This window comes from Eptesicus fuscus, chromosome 4 (assembly GCF_027574615.1).
Source record: "Eptesicus fuscus isolate TK198812 chromosome 4, DD_ASM_mEF_20220401, whole genome shotgun sequence".
Classification (NCBI taxonomy): domain Eukaryota; kingdom Metazoa; phylum Chordata; class Mammalia; order Chiroptera; family Vespertilionidae; genus Eptesicus; species Eptesicus fuscus.
The window spans coordinates 84037305-84056216 of record NC_072476.1 but is presented as its reverse complement, the minus strand read 5'-3'; the positions used below and the strand labels follow the sequence as shown (position 1 = coordinate 84056216).

The 18912-nt window shown below is 48.7% G+C and overlaps 1 protein-coding gene across 4 annotated transcripts in view; it reads left to right on the top strand.

Annotated features, from left to right (window-relative positions):
• Positions 1–18912, top strand: part of BRD9 (bromodomain containing 9) — a 24615-nt gene extending 5703 nt beyond the window's left edge. Inside the window, exons 6-17 of one of the 4 annotated variants that reach the window (XM_054715241.1) lie at positions 1519–1629; positions 2313–2488; positions 3813–3945; positions 6137–6212; positions 7468–7569; positions 8808–8940; positions 10933–11044; positions 12594–12632; positions 14481–14580; positions 17067–17234; positions 18572–18595; positions 18742–18912. In XM_054715241.1, the coding sequence (XP_054571216.1) occupies positions 1519–1629; positions 2313–2488; positions 3813–3945; positions 6137–6212; positions 7468–7569; positions 8808–8940; positions 10933–11044; positions 12594–12632; positions 14481–14580; positions 17067–17234; positions 18572–18595; positions 18742–18755 (1188 nt within the window). In that variant the 3' untranslated portion in view covers positions 18756–18912. Of the gene's footprint in view, positions 1–1518; positions 1630–2312; positions 2489–3812; positions 3946–6136; positions 6213–7467; positions 7570–8807; positions 8941–10932; positions 11045–12593; positions 12633–14480; positions 14581–17066; positions 17235–18571 lie in introns of all 4 variants that reach the window. The other 3 variants (XM_028139474.2, XM_008161823.3, XM_028139472.2) reach the window with 3 other exon arrangements.

Here is an 18912-nt window from a genome sequence, read left to right as displayed (position 1 = left end):
CGTTAGATTTCACATATGAGTGAAATCACATGGTACTTGTCTTAATGGATATGGAGAGAGCATTATGTTAAGTGAAACAAGCCAGTCAGAGTAAGATAAGTCAAGAGTGTTCTGAACCTGACACAGTTGCGACCTGTGATGGACAGGGGCTTCATAGCCTCAGTTCCAGCCCTGGGGATGCTGGCACAGTGACTTGGTAAGATCCCTGGATAGCATGTGCTATGTTGGTGTGTGGCTTCAGTGGTCATTGTCCATCCTGATGTCTAATTCACCCGTGATAGCTGTGTGCTACATAATTTGGTTAGGATGTTAAAATACTGATGTTTTAAATAATATAAATTGTTCAATAAGACTGTCCATATTTTAGTCTTTTTCTAATAGCACTAGAATAACTATGTGTAGACAAAACTTTAAATTCCATGAAAAAACCACAGAGATGGAACATATGGCTATGTCCACCTCTCAGTTCACCCCTGGACTTTCACTTAACTTAGCTGTTGGTCCTTGCTCCTATTTATGTTTGAGTTCCTCCCCAAGAGAGAGGAGAGGGCTGGAGATGGGAATGAAGCAGAGGGAGCCATCATCTTCCTCTCATGAAGTGTGGGTACAGTAAAGCCTCTGTATAACGGACTAATTCAGGCAAGAGGTGTCTGTTAAAGCTGAAAGTCCTTTATATAATAAAGCAGGTTTTCCAAGTGCATATGTTAAGAAATTGACAAATTAGTTTATCTGTTTATGTAGATACATTTGTATAATTAAAATTAAGTATGTGTGAAAAGTTTAATTTCGCAGAAAAGTTTTCTTATGTATTATTACAATTTTAAATTTATACTGAATAGGTCTAGTAAGTGCGTGCATTAACCAGTCACTGCAAATAAACAAATGCACGTGGCTAGGCGTGCCTTAGCGCTAGTTGGAGCATCATGGCCTGCATGCTTTAAAACTGCTGCAGAAAGTCATGCCATGGGACGACAGAACCAATTACCACGAGCAATGTGGTATGATCACATACTAATCATTTGCTGAACATTTACAAATGGTGACTCTTGGATTTAACTATTACTGTAGATATTAATATTTATATTGGCGAAATTACTAGTGTTTTTTCCAACATATGGCCTATTTGCTAAAATTTGTTAAGATTAAAAGTGAATTAAAAACAACAACACCCTGTTTATTTAATTATAAGCAAATCTTGGTTAAAAGCTTTTTAAAATTAACAGGGTGTTAATTTTCAAATAATGACATTCGGAACAGAAATTTTGTCCGTTAAATCGAGATCCACAAAATCGAGGGTTTACTGTATTATGCTCAAAAAAGTACAGGCTTTATTTAAAGATCAATGAACAATTATGAAAATTTCTCTGAAAGTTTTAAAGTTCATTTTTTAATCAAAGAGCCAAATTAAATTGTTTTTCACTTAATTTCCGGCTCTTCATTTTTGCCCCTTTGACAGGAATCTAAACTCTTTGCTGTTGTCTGGGTGATGTTTCAAACTTGATGTGTGTTTTTTTTCAGGCAGATTTCAAACTGATGTGTGATAATGCAATGACATACAACAGACCAGACACTGTGTACTACAAATTAGCTAAGAAGATCCTTCACGCAGGCTTTAAGATGATGAGCAAAGTAAGAAAGCCACTAATAGCGAGGAGCCACAGAAACGAGAGTTCTCCTCTACGTTGTTTATGCCTAAACAGAAACTCACAGTGAATGACATGCTTCCATCTTTCCGTCACTGGCCACGGCGTGGACCCCTCTGCTCTAGGGTAGACACCCCAGGCTGCCCCCTCCATGTCCCTCTCCTCCAGGCACTCTCCTCTTTCTCTTCCTGCTCCTGCCCTAGCTGTAACGTCTCCGTTAGGGTGGGTGGAAAGTTCCGGATCTGTTGATCTCAAGTCTAGGTGTCTGTCTCTTTGGACTGCCGCTAGCCTTTTGGGTTTGTTTTATATGGCTGCCTCACTGAATCAGCCAGGACATCCTGGCCATCCTGAATGGCTTCCCAGATCTGTCCTGTGAGCCATGTTGCATGTGTCACATGTCTAGGACCAGTGCCTTGTGCCTGATGAGCCTGTGGGTGAGGTGCAGCCCTGTGCCCTCTGGCCTGTTCCCTTCTGCCAGCTCTGAGCGCTCACCAGCTAATCCGCTGCACCCTTTGGTGCTGACCCCACGACCACCCCCCGCTGCACTGCATGGAAAGTTAGCTGTTAGGCCAGGTGAGGCTGTGGCCATCCCCATCCCATCCCATCGTCATGGCGCCTTGGCTGTGAGGGAGAGGTAAAGTCGTGCTGCTCTGTCCTTTCTGATTCTAGGAGCGGCTGTTAGCTTTGAAGCGCAGCATGTCGTTTATGCAGGACATGGATTTTTCTCAGCAGGCAGCTCTTCTGGGCAATGAAGACACAGCTGTTGAGGAACCAGTTCCTGAAGTTGTACCTGTACAAGTAGAAACTGCTAAGAAATCCAAAAGGCCGAGTAGAGAAGTCATCAGGTAAAGAGAAGTGCACTTGCCTGTGGAGTAGGACGCCCATCTTGGGAAGGCGGGTGCTCCTTGGGAGAGCAGGTTAGGGACAGGGGCCTGTGTTTCCGCTTTATCTGGAGTAGCTTAGGGACAGGCTGCCTGTGCAGTCTGGTGGGCGGAGCACAGCTCCTCAGAAGCTTAGGTCAACGTTCGGAGGCACATGACCACCCTTCCTGCCCACCTTGAGAATTAGGTGGCCATCGTGTGTGGGTAATGAATGTCACCATTGTCACTGGAAGGTGTTGGAAGACCATGGGACCCCACAGTCAGTTCTGGGAGGAGTGGTGGTTTGCTCTGTGACCCATACTCTCCTACAGGGAGCACAGTAACTTGTCCTGGAGGAGAGTCAGTGTCACACTGATGGACACAGAAGACAAAAGGACTGAGACAACCCCTGCTGCATGCACACATGCTCTGTCCCAGGTGTGACACTGAGCTCATCTGTCCAGCCCTGCAGTATATCTACTGTCACTGCTGATCCCACATGTGTCCTATTTATGAATATTTATTGGCTCTTTACTTCCAAGAAGCCTCCTTACATGCAGGACACCTGCTGGTGACCTGGGCTTGCCTATCCCAGGCTCAGGGAACAAAATTGTGTCATGTTGGACAGACAACACACATGACAACATGCATTTCTTACAGCTCCTGTAGCTGTAAATGCTGGTCCAGAGGAAGGGCCTTGCTATAAGCTCAGGATCTCTAGGCAGGGCTTGATTCCATGGTTCCTGAAGGGGTCCCACCCACCTGTTTCTAGAACCTCCACAGCAGAGGCCTTCTCCCTTCGGTGCTGCACCTCTCAGCTTTTTTTTAATCAAGAACTCTATTGGAACCTGAGGCTGGCCTGCTAAAGTCTTGGGGAGTCCCTTGTGCCTTGCAGTGGGGGCTGCTCTTCAGCCCAGCAAGCAGCCTTGTGTTCCCAGCCCCAGCTCACCACCAGCACCTCAACCCTCCACAGGATTTTTGCCACTTTTTCTAATGGTGCCTTGAATGATGCTTTAACCAGTGAGGCTGCTGTTATGTGATGTTTCATCTGTTTTTCTTAAAGCAACTGAAACGTAACTGAGATGAGAAACAGAAAGTTTACTTGGCTTACACTTTTCATCTTAGTGAAAGAAAGGGTTTTGTTTTAAGTGCTTAGAACTAAAGGAAAAGGGAGCAAAAGTGCACTTTGTGTCACTCCTACTGGCCCTTTCTGTGACTCGGGGAGGGGGGGGCAGTAGGGACTGACCACAGTGGGGAGGGATGAGGCGTGTGCCTCCTGGTGACTTTTGTGTGTGTTCCTGCCTTATAGCTGCATGTTTGAGCCAGAAGGCAATGCTTGCAGCTTGACTGACAGCACAGCAGAAGAACATGTGCTGGCCTTGGTGGAGCACGCAGCAGACGAGGCTCGGGACAGGATCAACCGACTCCTTCCAGGTGGCAAGGTAGTGCTCCCTGGCGGGTGGGTGTGTTTTCTGCCAGAACATTGGCACAGCCGTCAGAAAAGACGTTAACGTCAGGATGTTACAAGTGTCTAGTCCAAGCTCCGTTGCTGTCATGGGGTGCCTTTGTCACTGTAGGGTCCAGCTCAGGAGCACATGCTACATTCGGGGTCAGCTCCTTGTCCTCACTGGCCATTGTAGCCACTGGCCCCATCTCATGGAGGCTAAAGGGATCCTCCAGGGACAGATGCCTGGGTCAGGCGTATGTTACCCTCCATCACACCACGGCTGAGCCTGCCAGCTTCTCCGCTGCAGGTTAGTTCTTTTTCCTGTGTACTCACGTCTTTGTGTGCCCCTTTAGTCACTCATGGGTCTGACCCTGTGTACTCACGTCTTTGTGTGCCCCTGTAGTCACTCATGGGTCTGACCCTGTGTACTCATGTCTTTGTGTGCCCCTGCAGTCACTCATGGGTCTGACCCTGTGTACTCACGTCTTTGTGTGCCCCTGTAGTCACTCATGGGTCTGACCCTGTGTACTCAAGTCTTTGTGCCCCTGCAGTCACTCATGGTCTGACCCAGTGTGCTCATGTCTTTGTGCCCCTGCAGTCACTCATGGTCTGACCCAGTGTGCCTGGTGGAAGACTCTCCAGGGGCTACTGGTCCTCAGGAGGAGGTTGCACCATTCTGTGACCATCTCCTCTCTGACACAAGAAGACATTCTAGGCCAACATGTTCAGTAGAAATTGTGCAAGTCACATATGCAGAATTTAAACTTCCTAGTAGTTGTGTTAACAAGGACACAGGTGAAATTCTAATATATTTTACTTGACCTGATATACTCAAGATCTTATTTCAACATGTTGTCTGAACTATTTCACATTTTTTTTCATAAGTCTGTGAAATGCAGATTGTAAAGAATTTTGAAATAACTTTTTGGATACATTGGATTATATAAATTCTACTAGAGGCCCAGTGCACGAAATTCGTGCACAGGTAGGGTCCCTAGCGGCTGCCTTCCTTCGTTCCGCACCGCCCCCTGGTGGTCAGCGCATATCATAGCAAGCAATCAAACTGGGGATTTAGCTCACAACCCAGGCATGTGCCCAGACCTGGAATTGACTACCTGATTCATAGGTTGACGCTCAGCCACTGAGCCACACCAGCTGGGCTCTTTACTTATTTTTAACATGCCTGCTAGAAAATTTGAGGTTCCCTGTGTGGTTTATGCTGTTGTTCTGTTGGTGGTCTGCACCCCTGTTGCATTTGAGCTGTGGAATTGGCCGTTTCCCAAAGGATCCCTAGTTCCTTAGTGGAGAACAGTGTTCAGAAACCCAGACCTAGGCCATTACATACAGCATTTAGAAGGAACCTAGACCAATGTCTGTTTATATTCACCAAAACCCATGTTTTTATACTGAACCTCGAATGCCATCCAGTATAACCGGGCCTGCTTTATTGGTTTTGTAATTCACAGTGAGAAACCTGACTTGTGTTATCCTTAATACACTTATTTGACCAAGAGTAACCAATTTCCCATCCCTTATGTCCTACTCACCCTGCTTGAACCCTGTTTCCCCTTCATGCCTTGCTGCTCCCATTCAGACATTCAGTCCCTGAATTTGGGCTCCAGCACCTGGACAAGTGGGCACCCTTCTCTACCTCTTCCCCACACACACGACACACAGGTGCCTTCTCTTCCTTATTCTCCTCGTGGCATGCAGAGGAGGAGTTGGTCTTATTTGGTGGTTGGTTTTTAAATGGAAATAGCTCCCATGTGCTTTAGAGATGGAGCCTCTAGGCTATTCGTTGATAACATGACATTTGTTGACCAGTGTCTTGTTCTGATTGTTTCGTTGAGGCTTCTGACCTATTGTAAAAGGTTGTAACTAGGTAAAGTTTTCTGTTTCAAAAGCTCCTTTTTAGAAGGTGTCATAAGGAGCTTTTCTAAGTTCTTTCATTGCATTCGTGTGCACTTTATTTGCAAGTGGGTCTTAAAATCCAGGGAAGGATATGAGAGGGGCCTCTGCTCTTTGTTCATGGAGAAACAAGTGACCATTATGGCCTTTCAGGGTTGTCCAAGCTAGGCCATGCCCCTAGGCCTTTATTTTGTTGGAGCTTCTGTAGAAACCCCAACTGTAGAAGCTCAGGGCTGTCACTTCTGGGGGAGTGTGTACTCAGGCCTGCTTCCTTACAGATGGGCTACCTGAAGAAGAGCGGAGATGGGAACCTGCTCTACAGCGTGGTCAACACGGCTGAGCCAGATGCCGACGGTGGGTGGTCCTCTCAGAGCTGTTTTCTTCTTAGAGCCTTTATAGAGCCTTCATGCTATTCTAACCTCTATTCCTATTCAGTGATTTTAAAACCTTTCAACCTGTTTGTGATGTCTCCTTTCCCTGGAGTGTGTGACACCGGTGGTAAAGTATAGATGAGAAGTCCTTTCGGTTCCCTGTGCCTGCACACCCCCCTCACAACAACACCTGGATGGTAAATGGACTGAGGGTGGTCGCAGTGGGGGTGGAGGTGTTGGCCAGACTTTTCTGACCGAGCGACACTAGGACAGCCAGCAGGACGGATTGTGCTCCCGCAGAGCAGCGGACTTGGGGCTGGGCTTCCTGGTAGTATCATACGTGAGGGATTCACCTCACAAGTACACTGAGACCTCCTTTGTCAGAGACCAGAGCCCAACTCTACCCCATTCTCAGGCTTGAAAGAGGTAACTATCAGCTCAAACACAAGTTTTAGAAGAAAAACCCCGGTTGATGATTATATCAAGGACGATCTGGAAGGAGGCATAAATGTTGGCTCCATCCTACCTGTATGATCATTTTTGTAGTCTTGAAAAAGTATTTTTATACTTTTCCATCTGCTTGAAAAATATTTCAAAGGCTTGTCCTTTGAAGAAAAGCAAAACTCACTTGAATTGAATTCGCACACATGCACACACACCTAGAAAATGAAATACTTTTGCTCTTGCACCGAGTATAAGCTCTGATCAGTTTCTTTGCTCTTTAGCCAGAATGAGTCATACTGTTCTTCCTAAGAGAATAGATGAGTTGATTAGCAGTTAACTTAGAAAGAGAACACGAGGTGTAAGTTCTGATTGGGGATTTGCAGAACCCTGTGCAGGTCACATGAATAGAGGGTGAATGACAACTTCAGCGTAGGAATGTGCAGTTGGAGGGTGTACGAAGGTGGGGACTCACTGTTGCTATTAGGACACATACAGCATTTCTCAGAGGTGCTGAGTGTTCAGTTTGAAAATGTTATGTTGCTGGTATCATGGTCTGCGAGCTGAAGGTTTTCATTATGTTGACTTCGGGGTAATCATAACGTGAAATTGGAGTGCAGTTAAGGTTTGAGAATGGTAGTTGGCGTTTGTAAATCTGATATTAGATGGTCTTTATGGAGAGGCCCCAGGCACTCTCTCCCACACATACCAACTGTGAGCTGGAGAGAGTGCGGGAGGTGCTGTGTGGGCAGGGGCTCCGAACCGCCGGCTCACAGCTCTGTCTGGTCTTCTTGCAGAGGAGGAGACCCACCCGGTGGACCTGAGCTCCCTCTCCAGCAAGCTGCTCCCCGGCTTCAGCTTCACCACTCTGGGCTTCAAAGATGAGAGAAGGAGCAAAGGTGAGTGTGGGGAGGCGCACGGGTGAGAGCGTCACTGCAAGGGATCTTCCTCACTTACCTGTCTTTAGAACTGTATCCCGATTCTGATTTTGAAACCAGTAATAAAGACCATTTGAAGTGATGGGAATAAAAATGACATTGGGCAAGTTCCTCCTTTGCCGTCGGTTCTTGACTGATGGCTGGGTCTCAGCCCCGCACTTCGTGGAATTCTCCAGATGAGCTGTTGCCGTGATAGCGGGTACTCTTGGGGCCAGGTGCTGGTGAACTGTGGTGGAAATTTAATTTCCCCCAACAGACTATCCATTCCATCCGCTTGGAGGGGTGGTGATGCTGCCTGCAGCCCAGAGAGATCTGTGTGTGACTGTCTCCAGATAGAATGAGGGAGGGTTTGGGTGCGTTGGCTGCATTTGTATTTGTGGTTGGCTTTCTGGTTTGTTTTGGAGTGTCTGTTAGTATGTGTAGCTGTTTTGTTCCCAGGGGACATTTGATTGTCATACTGGTGTGCTACTATTGGGGAGAGGCCCAGGCTGCTGCTTCACACCCTTCTGTGCCCAGGACACAGCCTTCCTGGCTCCTGACATCATTCATGCAGAGGTCCCAGCTCACCTCCTTCAGGGCAGCGACCCTCTGATTCCTGCCCACCCCCCCTTCTTATTTTGTTAATCCTCACCTGAGGATATTTTTTCCATTGATTTTTAGAGTGGAAGGGAGCGGGAGAGACACAGAGAGAAACATTGATGTGAGAGAGACATCAATTGGTTTCCTCCCTCATACGCCCCAACTGGGGCTTCCTGCAAACGAGGCACTTGTCTTTGACCGGAATTGAATGTGGGACCCTTCAGTCCTCGGGCTGATGCTCTATCCACTGAGCCAAACTCAGCCTTTACATTTCCTCAGCACTAGCCGGCCTCTGTCGGCCCAGGTCACAGTGATGTCTGTGAGCCGGCACCAGGAAGCCCTTCTACTTGTCAACCTCACTCCCTTACAAACACTGCAGCCATTTGCCATGGAGGTAAAAAGAGGGTGATGAAGTGTTTCTGCTAGTTATGCCCCCAAAGCTTCCAATAGCTCAGCTGTACTCATTAGTTCAGCAAGAATTTCATAGAGGAGAAAGGGTGCTGCAGGGGGATGCATTATGCAAGTGAGCAACACGAGAAAGCTGGAATGCATCTTGTGCCAGATGTAATTTGATGTAAATCTGCTGTTTCTTATGCTTTCCCTTTTTATTTCACTCTTAGTCACATTTCTCTCAAGTGCCAGTACTGCACTTTCAATGCATAATAATTCTGTATTTGGAGACTTGAAATCAGACGAAATGGAGCTTCTGTATTCTGCCTATGGAGATGAGACGGGTGTGCAGTGTGCGCTGAGGTAAGCCGTGCACAGAGACACGGGCGGGCTTCTTGCTTGCTCCGTGATAGGAGCTATTTTCCTACTGAGCAGTTCAGAGCCCATCTGTAGGCAGATGGGGGAGACAGCCACTGGTAGCAGGTTCAAATAGCAGAAATTTCCAAGTTCTTTTCAGTAAACTGTTGGGGTCTGCTATAGGCTGGTCATGAAATTAGGGTAACTCGGTCACAATTTTAAGAAGGTGGTGATCCAGGCTGTAGTTCAAAAAAGCATTTGTGTGTGTATGTGTAACCACCTGTGTATGTTTAGTAGGAGTTTGTTTCACAATTGTATTGAGATGTGGTTCTTGATGGCTGCATAATAAGCCCCACAGACAGGGCAGTGAACAACTGACATACATTGTCTCCTAGTCCCGCTGGCGCAAGTCTGAGCTGCGGGTGTCAGCAGAACCGCTTTCTTCTGGGGCCTCTGTGTTGTCGCGTCGCTCTGTGTGTGTCTGTGTCTGGATCTCCTTTTCCTATAATGACACCAATCATACAGAGTTAGGGGACACCCTGAGGACTTAATTTTAACTTAATCACCTTTTTAAAGGCCCTATCTCCAAAAGCAGTCATTCTGAGGTGCAGGGGGTTAGGGCTTCAACCTGTGAATTTTGGGGACTCGGTTCCAGCCCCTAACAGAGACTAAGATGCAATATTAACATTATAGGTGTAGTACTCTGTTTCTGTAGGACTGTTTTTAGTGTGTATTTTTTGTTTTCTGTGGAAAAATAGAAGTTGGTCACTCTTGTAGAATTTTAGTAATTTTCTATGGAAAAAGTAACTTAGTTTTACTATAGCCTCTAAGAAATTGGGTCTTTTCATACTATATCTTTGTTTTATTTTATAAAGGAACAGAATATATGAATAATAAAGTCAGCCCCTCATGCAGTAAATGAATACTAGCCCATATTTTTGTGAGAAAAATGAGGAGGAAATTTCTTATAGGAGAGAGTGGTATCCTAAGTTGGTGACCCTCTCTTCACTCCTGCTTAACCTGGCAGCAGCTCACAGCTCTTCAGGGGCACCAGTCAGTTTTTTTTCAGGTAGTACCGTGTAGCTGGGCCATGCTTGCTTTCCCCAAGTGCGTTCCTGAAATGCATACAGATTCTGTCTGCTGTACAGTGAAAGTCAGCACATGGACACCACTCGAAGGCAGGCACAGGGCCTGGCCTTGGTACCAGGGCCTCTTCCTACTAGACGCCCCACACCACCTTCCCCAGTCACTTTGTTCTGAGGCACTTTCAGACCTGCTGTGAGTGTTCTGGCCAGTCCCTGTCCCCTTCTCAGCTGTCAGTGTGGTGGTTTCTCATCAAATGTTTCTCCTGGTAGAGACTGGTGGTGCCGCTTCTGTCCAGCAGCCCTCCTGGCTCTCTGGAGGCCTTTGAAGTCTTGGCAGTCCTTTTGAGCATTTGCCTGGCTTTGATGCTAGGACCATAGGTTTTCCGTTTGCTGCTTCCTTTTACATTTGTTGGTAGTTTTATTTAGTTTTTAAAGCATTCACATAGCCCAAAAATCAAAGTGAAACTAAAAGGTGTCTTTGGGGAGCCTGGCTCCCACAACTGCTCCCTCCCTTCTTCAGTAAGAGCTATTTACACTGTGCATCTCCTCAATCTACTTGTATTTTAAAACCCAAAACAAATAGGTACGAACGTGCTTTTACAAAGTTAGCGAACGTCATCGTGTGTATATATACACACTGTTCTTCACCTTGCTTTTAAAATATTGAGATATTTCTAACTTTTTTGGGTCATGGACCACTTTGAGGATCTGATGCAGTTTGTTGCTCCATTTCCCATATCTACCACCTCTGGGAAGTTCGCAGCTCTCAGGAAGACCCTCTCATGGAGAAGCGGCTGAGATGTACTGATGTCACAGGCTTCTGCACAGGACTGCTGGCATTGGTGGCGGCAGAGTCTGGAAGATGAGAGCACGTAGCGTTTGTGTCAACCTGTTCTCTCCTGTCCCTTTCCAGCCTGCAGGAGTTTGTGAAGGATGCTGGGAGCTACAGCAAGAGAATGGTGGACGACCTTCTGGACCAGATCACAGGCGGAGACCACTCCCGGATGCTCTTCCAGCTGAGGCAGGTGGGCTGTGCTGTGGTGCCACTCCTGTAGAAAGGCCCATCCAAACAACTGCATTCTCAGGGAAGAATGCTGTTTTTAGGTCATCCGTCGAAGTTCTTACATTATGATTCTGTTGGACAAGGCTGGTCTGGATTTTATTTTCTTCCTTTAAAGAATGTTTATGTTCATTTTGGCAGAGTTGTTACTTCTGAGTGACCTGACCTTTTTGATACTTATTTTTCTGCTTAGAAGTTTATGAAAATCATAACATAAATGAATCTCAGAAACAGTATTTTGAACAAGAGGTCCCAGATACAAACATGTACAAACTGAATGGCTATTTTTTAGGTATATATGCAGGACTAGGGTATTTTTACGGTAATGCTCCTGCCAGATTATAGAACGGTGGCTCAGTGCTGCATTCAGACTGTAGTCACACGTAGTAGTCAAGCATAAGCCCTCTTCCATGTACCATACAGGCTGAGGAGAGGGGTGCATGGCCCCATAGCTCTGCCCATCCGAGGGCAGTGGCACCATCAGGCACCCTGTCTCTGTCAGAATTCCAGCTGGTCTTGTGCAGCTCTTCCAGGTTAAATCACTAGGCCTGGTATTTTCCTGAGCTACCCTGGAGACCCAGGGTATGACATCTGACTTTTTTATTTTATTTTATGCCATGCAAAGCTGCAGAAACAAGGTTGGGTGTCCTCTCACCCCTTCATCTGTCTTGCCCCTGGGCTCTCATGGGCACTCAGCGCGTGCACGCGCGCACACACACACACGCACACACACACACACACACACACCGGGAATCGGCTGGTGCTGCATGACTGGGGCCCTCCATGGTGAGTTAGCTGTCTCACACTTCCAACTGTACAGAAGCATCCAGGCCCAGCTCAGATTCACAAAATAGTCGGAACATAATGAACACAGCCCAAGAGTATCCTATCTAATAAAAGAGTAATTTGCAAATTGATCATCACTCCACACAAGATGGCTGCCCCCAGTCAAAGATGGCTGCCCCCATGTGGACACAAGGTGGCCGCCACAAGATGGCCAGCAGGGGATGGCAATTGGGAGGGACCAGGCTTGCAAGGGAGGGCAGTTGGGGCGATCAAGCCTGCAAGGGAGGGCAGTTAGGGGTGACCAGGCCGGCAGAGGAGGGAAGTTGGGGGCAACCGGGCCTGCAGGGAAGGGCAGTTGGGGAGGACCAGGCCTGCAGGGGAGGTCAGTTAGGAGTGACCAGGCCTACAGGGGAGGGCAGTTAGGGGTAACCAGGCCTGCAGGGGCGGGCAGTTAGGGGGCAATCAGACTGGCAGGGGAGTGGTTAGGGGGTGATCAGGCTGGCAGGCAGAAGCAGTTATGGGCAGTCAGGAAGGCAGGCAGGCGTGCAGTTGGGAGTCAGCAGTCCTGGATTGTGAGAGGGATGTCCCAGATTGGAGTGGATGCAGACTGGGCTGAGGGACACCACACCCCCCCCACCCCCGCGTGCACGAATTTCGTGCACCAGGCCTCTAGTTACCTATATAAAATTGTTTGGAAAAACTAATTTCCTGCCTGTTTTGCTTTGCAGAGGAGAAATGTCGCGATGAAGCCATCAGATGAAGTAAAGGTGAGTTCCATGGACATGTAAGTAAAAAGGGTTCTAGGAGGGCAGTTGTGCTCTGCCTTTGAACTGGGATGGTTGAGAAGAGCTTTATGTATTGTCTTATTTAGAAACTGATTAAGTTTCTGATGAGTAAGATTAAGTGGTAGTCTCTTTCCACCCCCTGATTTTTAATGGCTTGGGGTGAGGGATATAAAGCCACAGTACATTCCTCCAAATCCAGACTCAGGATTTCACAGGTGCCAGGCAGGGAGGGTCTGTAGCAAGCACTGTCTCTGCAGTGGGTTCTTCCAGTCCTGGAAGGTGTGTGCCATAAGCTGGGTGCATGTGCACTGCACACTTGTGAGAGCAGCTTGGCAGGTCTAGGTCATCAGGACCTCACCAGTGCCTACTGTAGATGGTCTCTGTTGGAGGAAACTGTTCGTTGTGATCCCTCCCCCCTCCCCTTTCCTATTTCTTGGGAATGACTTGGAGCACATGTTGGAGCGGACAAGCCAGGACACTGAGCAGGGCGTTGGGGCCTGGGCCACAGTTGTTACCTGGGCTTGGTGGTTAGAGGGCTTGCCTAGGACAGAAGGATTGGGTACCTGGCAGGTGGGGCTTGTTGAGTGACAGATCAGAGACGGTGACATGGGATCTCCCTGGAGGGTGTGCTGCCCAATGTGGCTGGGTACATAAGGCAGTCAGGGTTCTGCTCAGGGTCTCTGTCCAGTTTTGCAGATACCCCATGGGGTAGAGTGCAATCCCCACACTCATCCTTAAAAACCTGGGATGTACAGCAAGCTGCCTTGAGCTGGGAGCCTGGCACATGCTCCTGCCTTGCTGCCAGGGCCCCCATAGGCAGAGGGTTTCACATCGAGGCCAAGGCAGCCCCACAGGCGTGGGGGTCGTAGGCCTGGTGCCCCCTTGCTCGGGACCAGGAGCCTCGCTTCTTCCAGTCACTGTGAGCCACTGGGTGGAGGTGGACACCTCCCCCTACTGTTCATGCTGGCGGAGGTCCTGAGTCCTGGGAGAGTGCTATGGGTCAGTGGGGGAAGCATAAAAGGCATCCGCACAAGCCAGGCCCACAGACTCAACATCTGTCATGTGGAACTTTTGTTTCTTAACTATTTGGTGAGGAAATTGTCACTCTAGACTGTCAGTTGGGAGGGTACTGTCATTTGACACTAAATTATCTAGTAGTGACTTAGAATTCAGCACCCGTGTAAGAGTGTGTGATTTGGGAGAATTTTGAGGGCCTTAAAATACTAGAGATGACTCTTCAAATATTAAAATATGCTATATGTTAATCCTAAAATTCTAATAGTCTGAGAGAATTGCACGGAAGAAAATGTGTGTGTGAGGGGCTAGAGTATTTCTGAGGGGCTGGCCATTTCTATAACAGTGTAGAGAGTGGGGAATTGACACAGCAGAAGACTTCCAGAGATAAGTTGTGCCCCAGGAGGGCCAGGAGAGTTGGGATGGGGGGTGGGGGCGGGCTGCAGTCTGTGATCCCGGGAGCTCACCAGGCGAAGGAAAGAGAACGTTCTGGAATCTGCTACATTACTTGTTAAGTGAAGTCCCTGAAAGACAGTTGTGGACTTTTCAGGTGCTGTGTACCTACTGGCCTGATACAGAGTTTCTTCCATGTTCTCTCAGCACCTGTCGTCCCCCGAGAGCCAGCAGCCTTTGTGTGTCAGTCTAGAATTGTTGGTCTAGGTAGTGGCTCACTTATGAGCTCATACTCCGTGGTCCCTGGACTGTGGCGTGGGCTGGACACTCCTTGAGACTGGGCATGACAGAGCAGGCCTGTCCTGCCAGTGGATGTTCACTGCCCACTTAATAGCATCTTTCCTTTGTTTTCTGTGTCTGCAGACTGGGGATTCCCTAGGAGATGGTGGCTCTGTGCTGGATTTCATGTCAATGAAGTCATATTCTGACGTCTCTTTGGACATCTCCATGCTCAGCTCTCTGGGTAAGTTTTGCTGGGCACATGCCTCCCTTGTAACACTGCAGTCGGATCATCAGGCTCAGCTGAAAGGAAGTGGCCCCTAGTACTGCATTTCCACTTACTAGTAGCCTGGGGGGGGGGGCAGTCCCGGGGGACACAGGGCTGGTATAATGCTGCCTGTGCTTGCTCCCGGGAGGGTGGCATAACCTGGTGAGGTGGGCATAGGTGAGTGCCCCGCTGTCCTCAGGACCACCTTCAGGTGGCTCCAGATGGGGTGCGCCTGGATCTCCTTCCTGACTTCAGGCTCTGTCTTCTGATCGCTGGGTCCTTCATTCTGTTGGTGCAGGCACCTGCTGTTAGCATTAGTGTGCTTGTGTGCCTACCAGGATGTTTCCTTGTGGACTGCTGACCCCAAGTCCCCCATCCCTTCTCTTCCCCCCCCCCCCCCCCCCGCCCCCTGTGAGATGCCCTCTGTATCTCATATAACATCCAATCTTTTGAAATCTACTCTGCCATCCCAGCTCCCTGTTGACTAGTGGTATTCGTGATACATCTTCTTCTCTCTTACTTTGGACACACCTATGTTTTCACCTGAGAGCAACTCGCCCCCAGGGACATGTGGCAACATCTAGAGACATCTTCGCTTGTCACAATTGGGGTGTGGTGCTTCTGGCATCATCTGTAAAGGCTAGAGATGCTGCTAAACGTTCTGAAGCCCACAGAATAGTCCCCCACAGAGTGACCCAGCCCAGTGTCTGTAGTACCTTATGTTGAAAGTGGGTTTCATCAAACCTTTTTAAGAGCGTAAAGTCAAGTCTTGCTTTGTCATCCATTCTGACAGTCTCTGCTTCTTGGTTGGAGTGTATTTACACCATTTGTGTTTAAAGCAATTGTCAGTATGATTGGATTCATGCCTGCCATCTTGCTTTTTTTTTTTCCTTCATTTTCCCAATATTTGGGGGTCCCCAAGACTACCCCCAGGTTTGGTGATTCCCTAGGACTTAGTATATAGTTGTCCTCACAGTTGTGGTTTATTATAGCAAGAGGACACCGACCAGACTCCCCAAAGGAAGAAGGGGTGCATCTGGAGACCAGGCACAGCTTCCAGAGCCCCATCCCCATGTGTATTATGGGATTTACCCAACCCCCAACCGTGATTGCGACAGCACAGCACCTGTGCGTGGCACAGCCCCAAATTCCTGGCTCCCAAAAGGAAAGCAGGTGTTCAGCATCAAGCACGCCTTTGCGCAAAGGCTTAGACTCAGGGAGCCCTTCCTGTCATTGGGTGGCGGGAGCCCTCCTGAAAGCCTTACTCAGCAAGGTAGCAGTCAAGAGCTGCTGTAACAGCGCTTTCCTACACCAGCCATCCTTTTTTCCTCTGGCTGCATCAGAAGATTTCCTCCTCATTTCTGGTTGTCAGCAGTTTGGTCATAATATGTGTTGTTTTTCTTTAGGTTTATTCTTCCTGGCTTATGTTCAGCTGCTTGATCCTGAAGGTTTAGAGGTTTTATCAAATATGGGAAGTTTAGCTATACTCTGATTCCCATTTGTTGTTGAGTCTATGTTTTGGGCTGTCCCGTGCTGCATCCTCAAGGGCACTGGTCATCCCTTCTGCGGTGTTGTCCTTCCTGGGGTTTCCCTTCCCAGCAAGCTCCATCCTGCTTTTCAGTGTTGTCGTCCCTTTCTCACCCCATGGTCCTGGTTTCTCTGCCTTTAACACATGGAGTGTGTACCCAGTTGTCATTTTAACACCCTGTATGCTCATTTCTGCATCTCTTCACAATGTTTCTCTCTGGTCGGGCCATGTTTTCTTGCTTTGTTACCTGCCCGGTGGTTTATTGGTCACATACCTTTAAACTGTGGTGGGCCTTGCTCTAACAGTCTGTTGGGAAACTTGGAGCTATCGGACTCTATCTGGGTTTTGCTTTGAGGAATTCTTAGGGTGGGCACAGAGCCTCAGTGTAGGGTGAATGTGGTCCCACCCATAGGCTGCATCCTTCCACATGCTTGGGACACAGATAGTCACACACATGTGTGAGCTGTTGAACTCCCTGGCGGGGTGCAGAGCAGTGCTTACCCAAGACTTTTGAGTTCCAGGCAGCCTGTCTTCTCCAGCTGTTAGCTTACGGACCGCCTGGCCCAGGTCACTTCCCTGGCTGTAGCCTGTGCCCAGTCCTGGTCTCTGCAGGCCTCTGTCCCACACATCATCCTGTCTTCTAGCTGTTTGTGACAGGAATGCAAGAACTCTGTCCATAAGGCCTCTGGCGTGGCGCCTGGTTTCTTGTGAGGCACATTGCCCCTCCCGTCATTCTCCACCCCTTCCATTTGCTCCAACTGTATCTCCCTGTCCTCCAACGCTTGCCTGTGCTCATCTGGCTTCACTTATGAGGGGTCATTGTCCTGAGTGTACAGGTGACAAGTCGGAGACTGCAGTTGCAGACCAGAAGCGCCAGCACTCAGTGCTTGATAGGTGGACCTGGGTCGATGTCTTGTCACCTGTGTTTGCACAGGGAAAGTGAAGAAGGAGCTGGACCATGATGACAGCCATCTGAACTTGGACGAGACGACAAAGCTCCTACAGGATCTGCATGAGGCGCAAGCAGAGCGTGGGGGCTCCCGGCCGTCGTCCAACCTCAGCTCCCTGTCTAACACCTCCGACAGGGATCAGCACCACCTGGGTAGGCAGCCCCTGGCCTGACCTCTGCCCCAGATCTTCCATCAGTCTGGGGAGAGAGCAGGAGTGCTGGTGACTGTCAGGAAAGGCTAGCGATCCTAGGAGGTGGCAGCTTGTGTGGGCAGTGAGTCCAGGCTCACGGGACTCCAGCTCCCTGGAGCTTGGAGAGTGGGCCTCCCTGGTCATGTGGGCAATGAGGTGAAGTGTTTGAGTGGAATTCAGTTCGTGTTAGGAATTTGTGGCCTTGGCCATAAGATACTGGCAGTCCATGTGTCAGGAGGAGTCGTAGGTGGCCGCATACTGAGGCCCTGGGTCAGGGGCAGAAGGAGGCCGAGGCTGCAGACCCTGCAGCCATGCAGATTTAGACATTGGAGTGTTTGTCTCTTTCTGTTGTTCCCATGTTTAGTCTTAAAACAGTGTGTTGACAAGTTTATTCCTCCAGGTTCCTTATTTGGGGAGAGCACAGGACCTTCCTTGGCCGGGCGGGGGGTGGGGGGGAATTCCCGTGTTTTTTTGTTATTTGTTGTTGTTAATTCTCACCCAAGGCTATTTTTCCATTGATTTTTAGAGAGATGGGGGGTGGGGGAGAGAAGAGATAAGTTGATGTGAGAGAGACACATTGATTGGCTAGGGATAGAACCTGCAACCCAGGTATGTGCCCTTGACTGGGAATCAAACCCCAAACCTTTGGTGGGTGGGCCGACGCTCTAACCATTGAGGCACTGGTCAGGGCAGGGCTCCTGTATTTAATGAGTATCATAGCCCTGCCAGGAGGGGAACCAAATATTTGCCTCGTGGCTCCTTGAATGTCTGTGCTACTAGTTTAGTTCCCAGATAGGAATATTGAATTATTCTTTCTGAGAATAATTGGTGGGGGGAAATAATCAGTTTCAGAGTTTCGGCAAAAACTGTCCAAATAAGGTATTTCTGGTCCCATTAACCTTGTAAGAAACGGCCCATGAAGTAGGTTCCAGGTAGAGCCCTAGGTTGGCTCCAGATCTGAGGACTCCATCATCTTGGTGGACTCCTAAGGTGACACTGGAGCCTGCCAGGGGGTAGGGGGACAGGCCTAGGGTTTGTCTGAGGGACTTCTGGCCTAGGAGCCTTTGTTCTTGCAGAAGTCAGGGCCAGCCTCTAGCTTCAGGGTGTTTACAGCCATGTCTGTGACAAGTGCCTCTCTGCCTCCTCCCCAGGAGTGATGGGGGTGGTACCCTGGGCAGGATGAGGGGGTGGCCTGCACTCCAGGAGCCATTCCTCTGTGCTTTGCTAACAGCAGACAACGAGATTTGAGCCTGGACCATACAGATCTACTGAAATGTCTTGTCTCTCCCATGCTTGCAGGAAGCCCTTCTCGCCTCAGTGTCGGTGAGCAGCCAGAGGTGACCCATGACCCGTACGAATTTCTTCAGTCTCCAGAACCTCCAGCCTCTACAAAGAGCTAGCCTTGTAGATAGTCATTAATTGTTTTTTGTTTTGTTTTTATTTTATTTTGTTTTTATTTGCATGTACAGAGTTTTTGTTGTGAGACAAAGACTATCATGTTCCCTTGGGCCTGCAGGAAGCAGCGCAGGGAGGGGGTGAATTGTCTCTGATCATGTCGGCCGCATGTGGACCCAGTGTTTCTGCAGATACCCGGTGAGCCGGAATAGTGGGAATCCTAAATAAAGGGAGTGTAAAGTTGG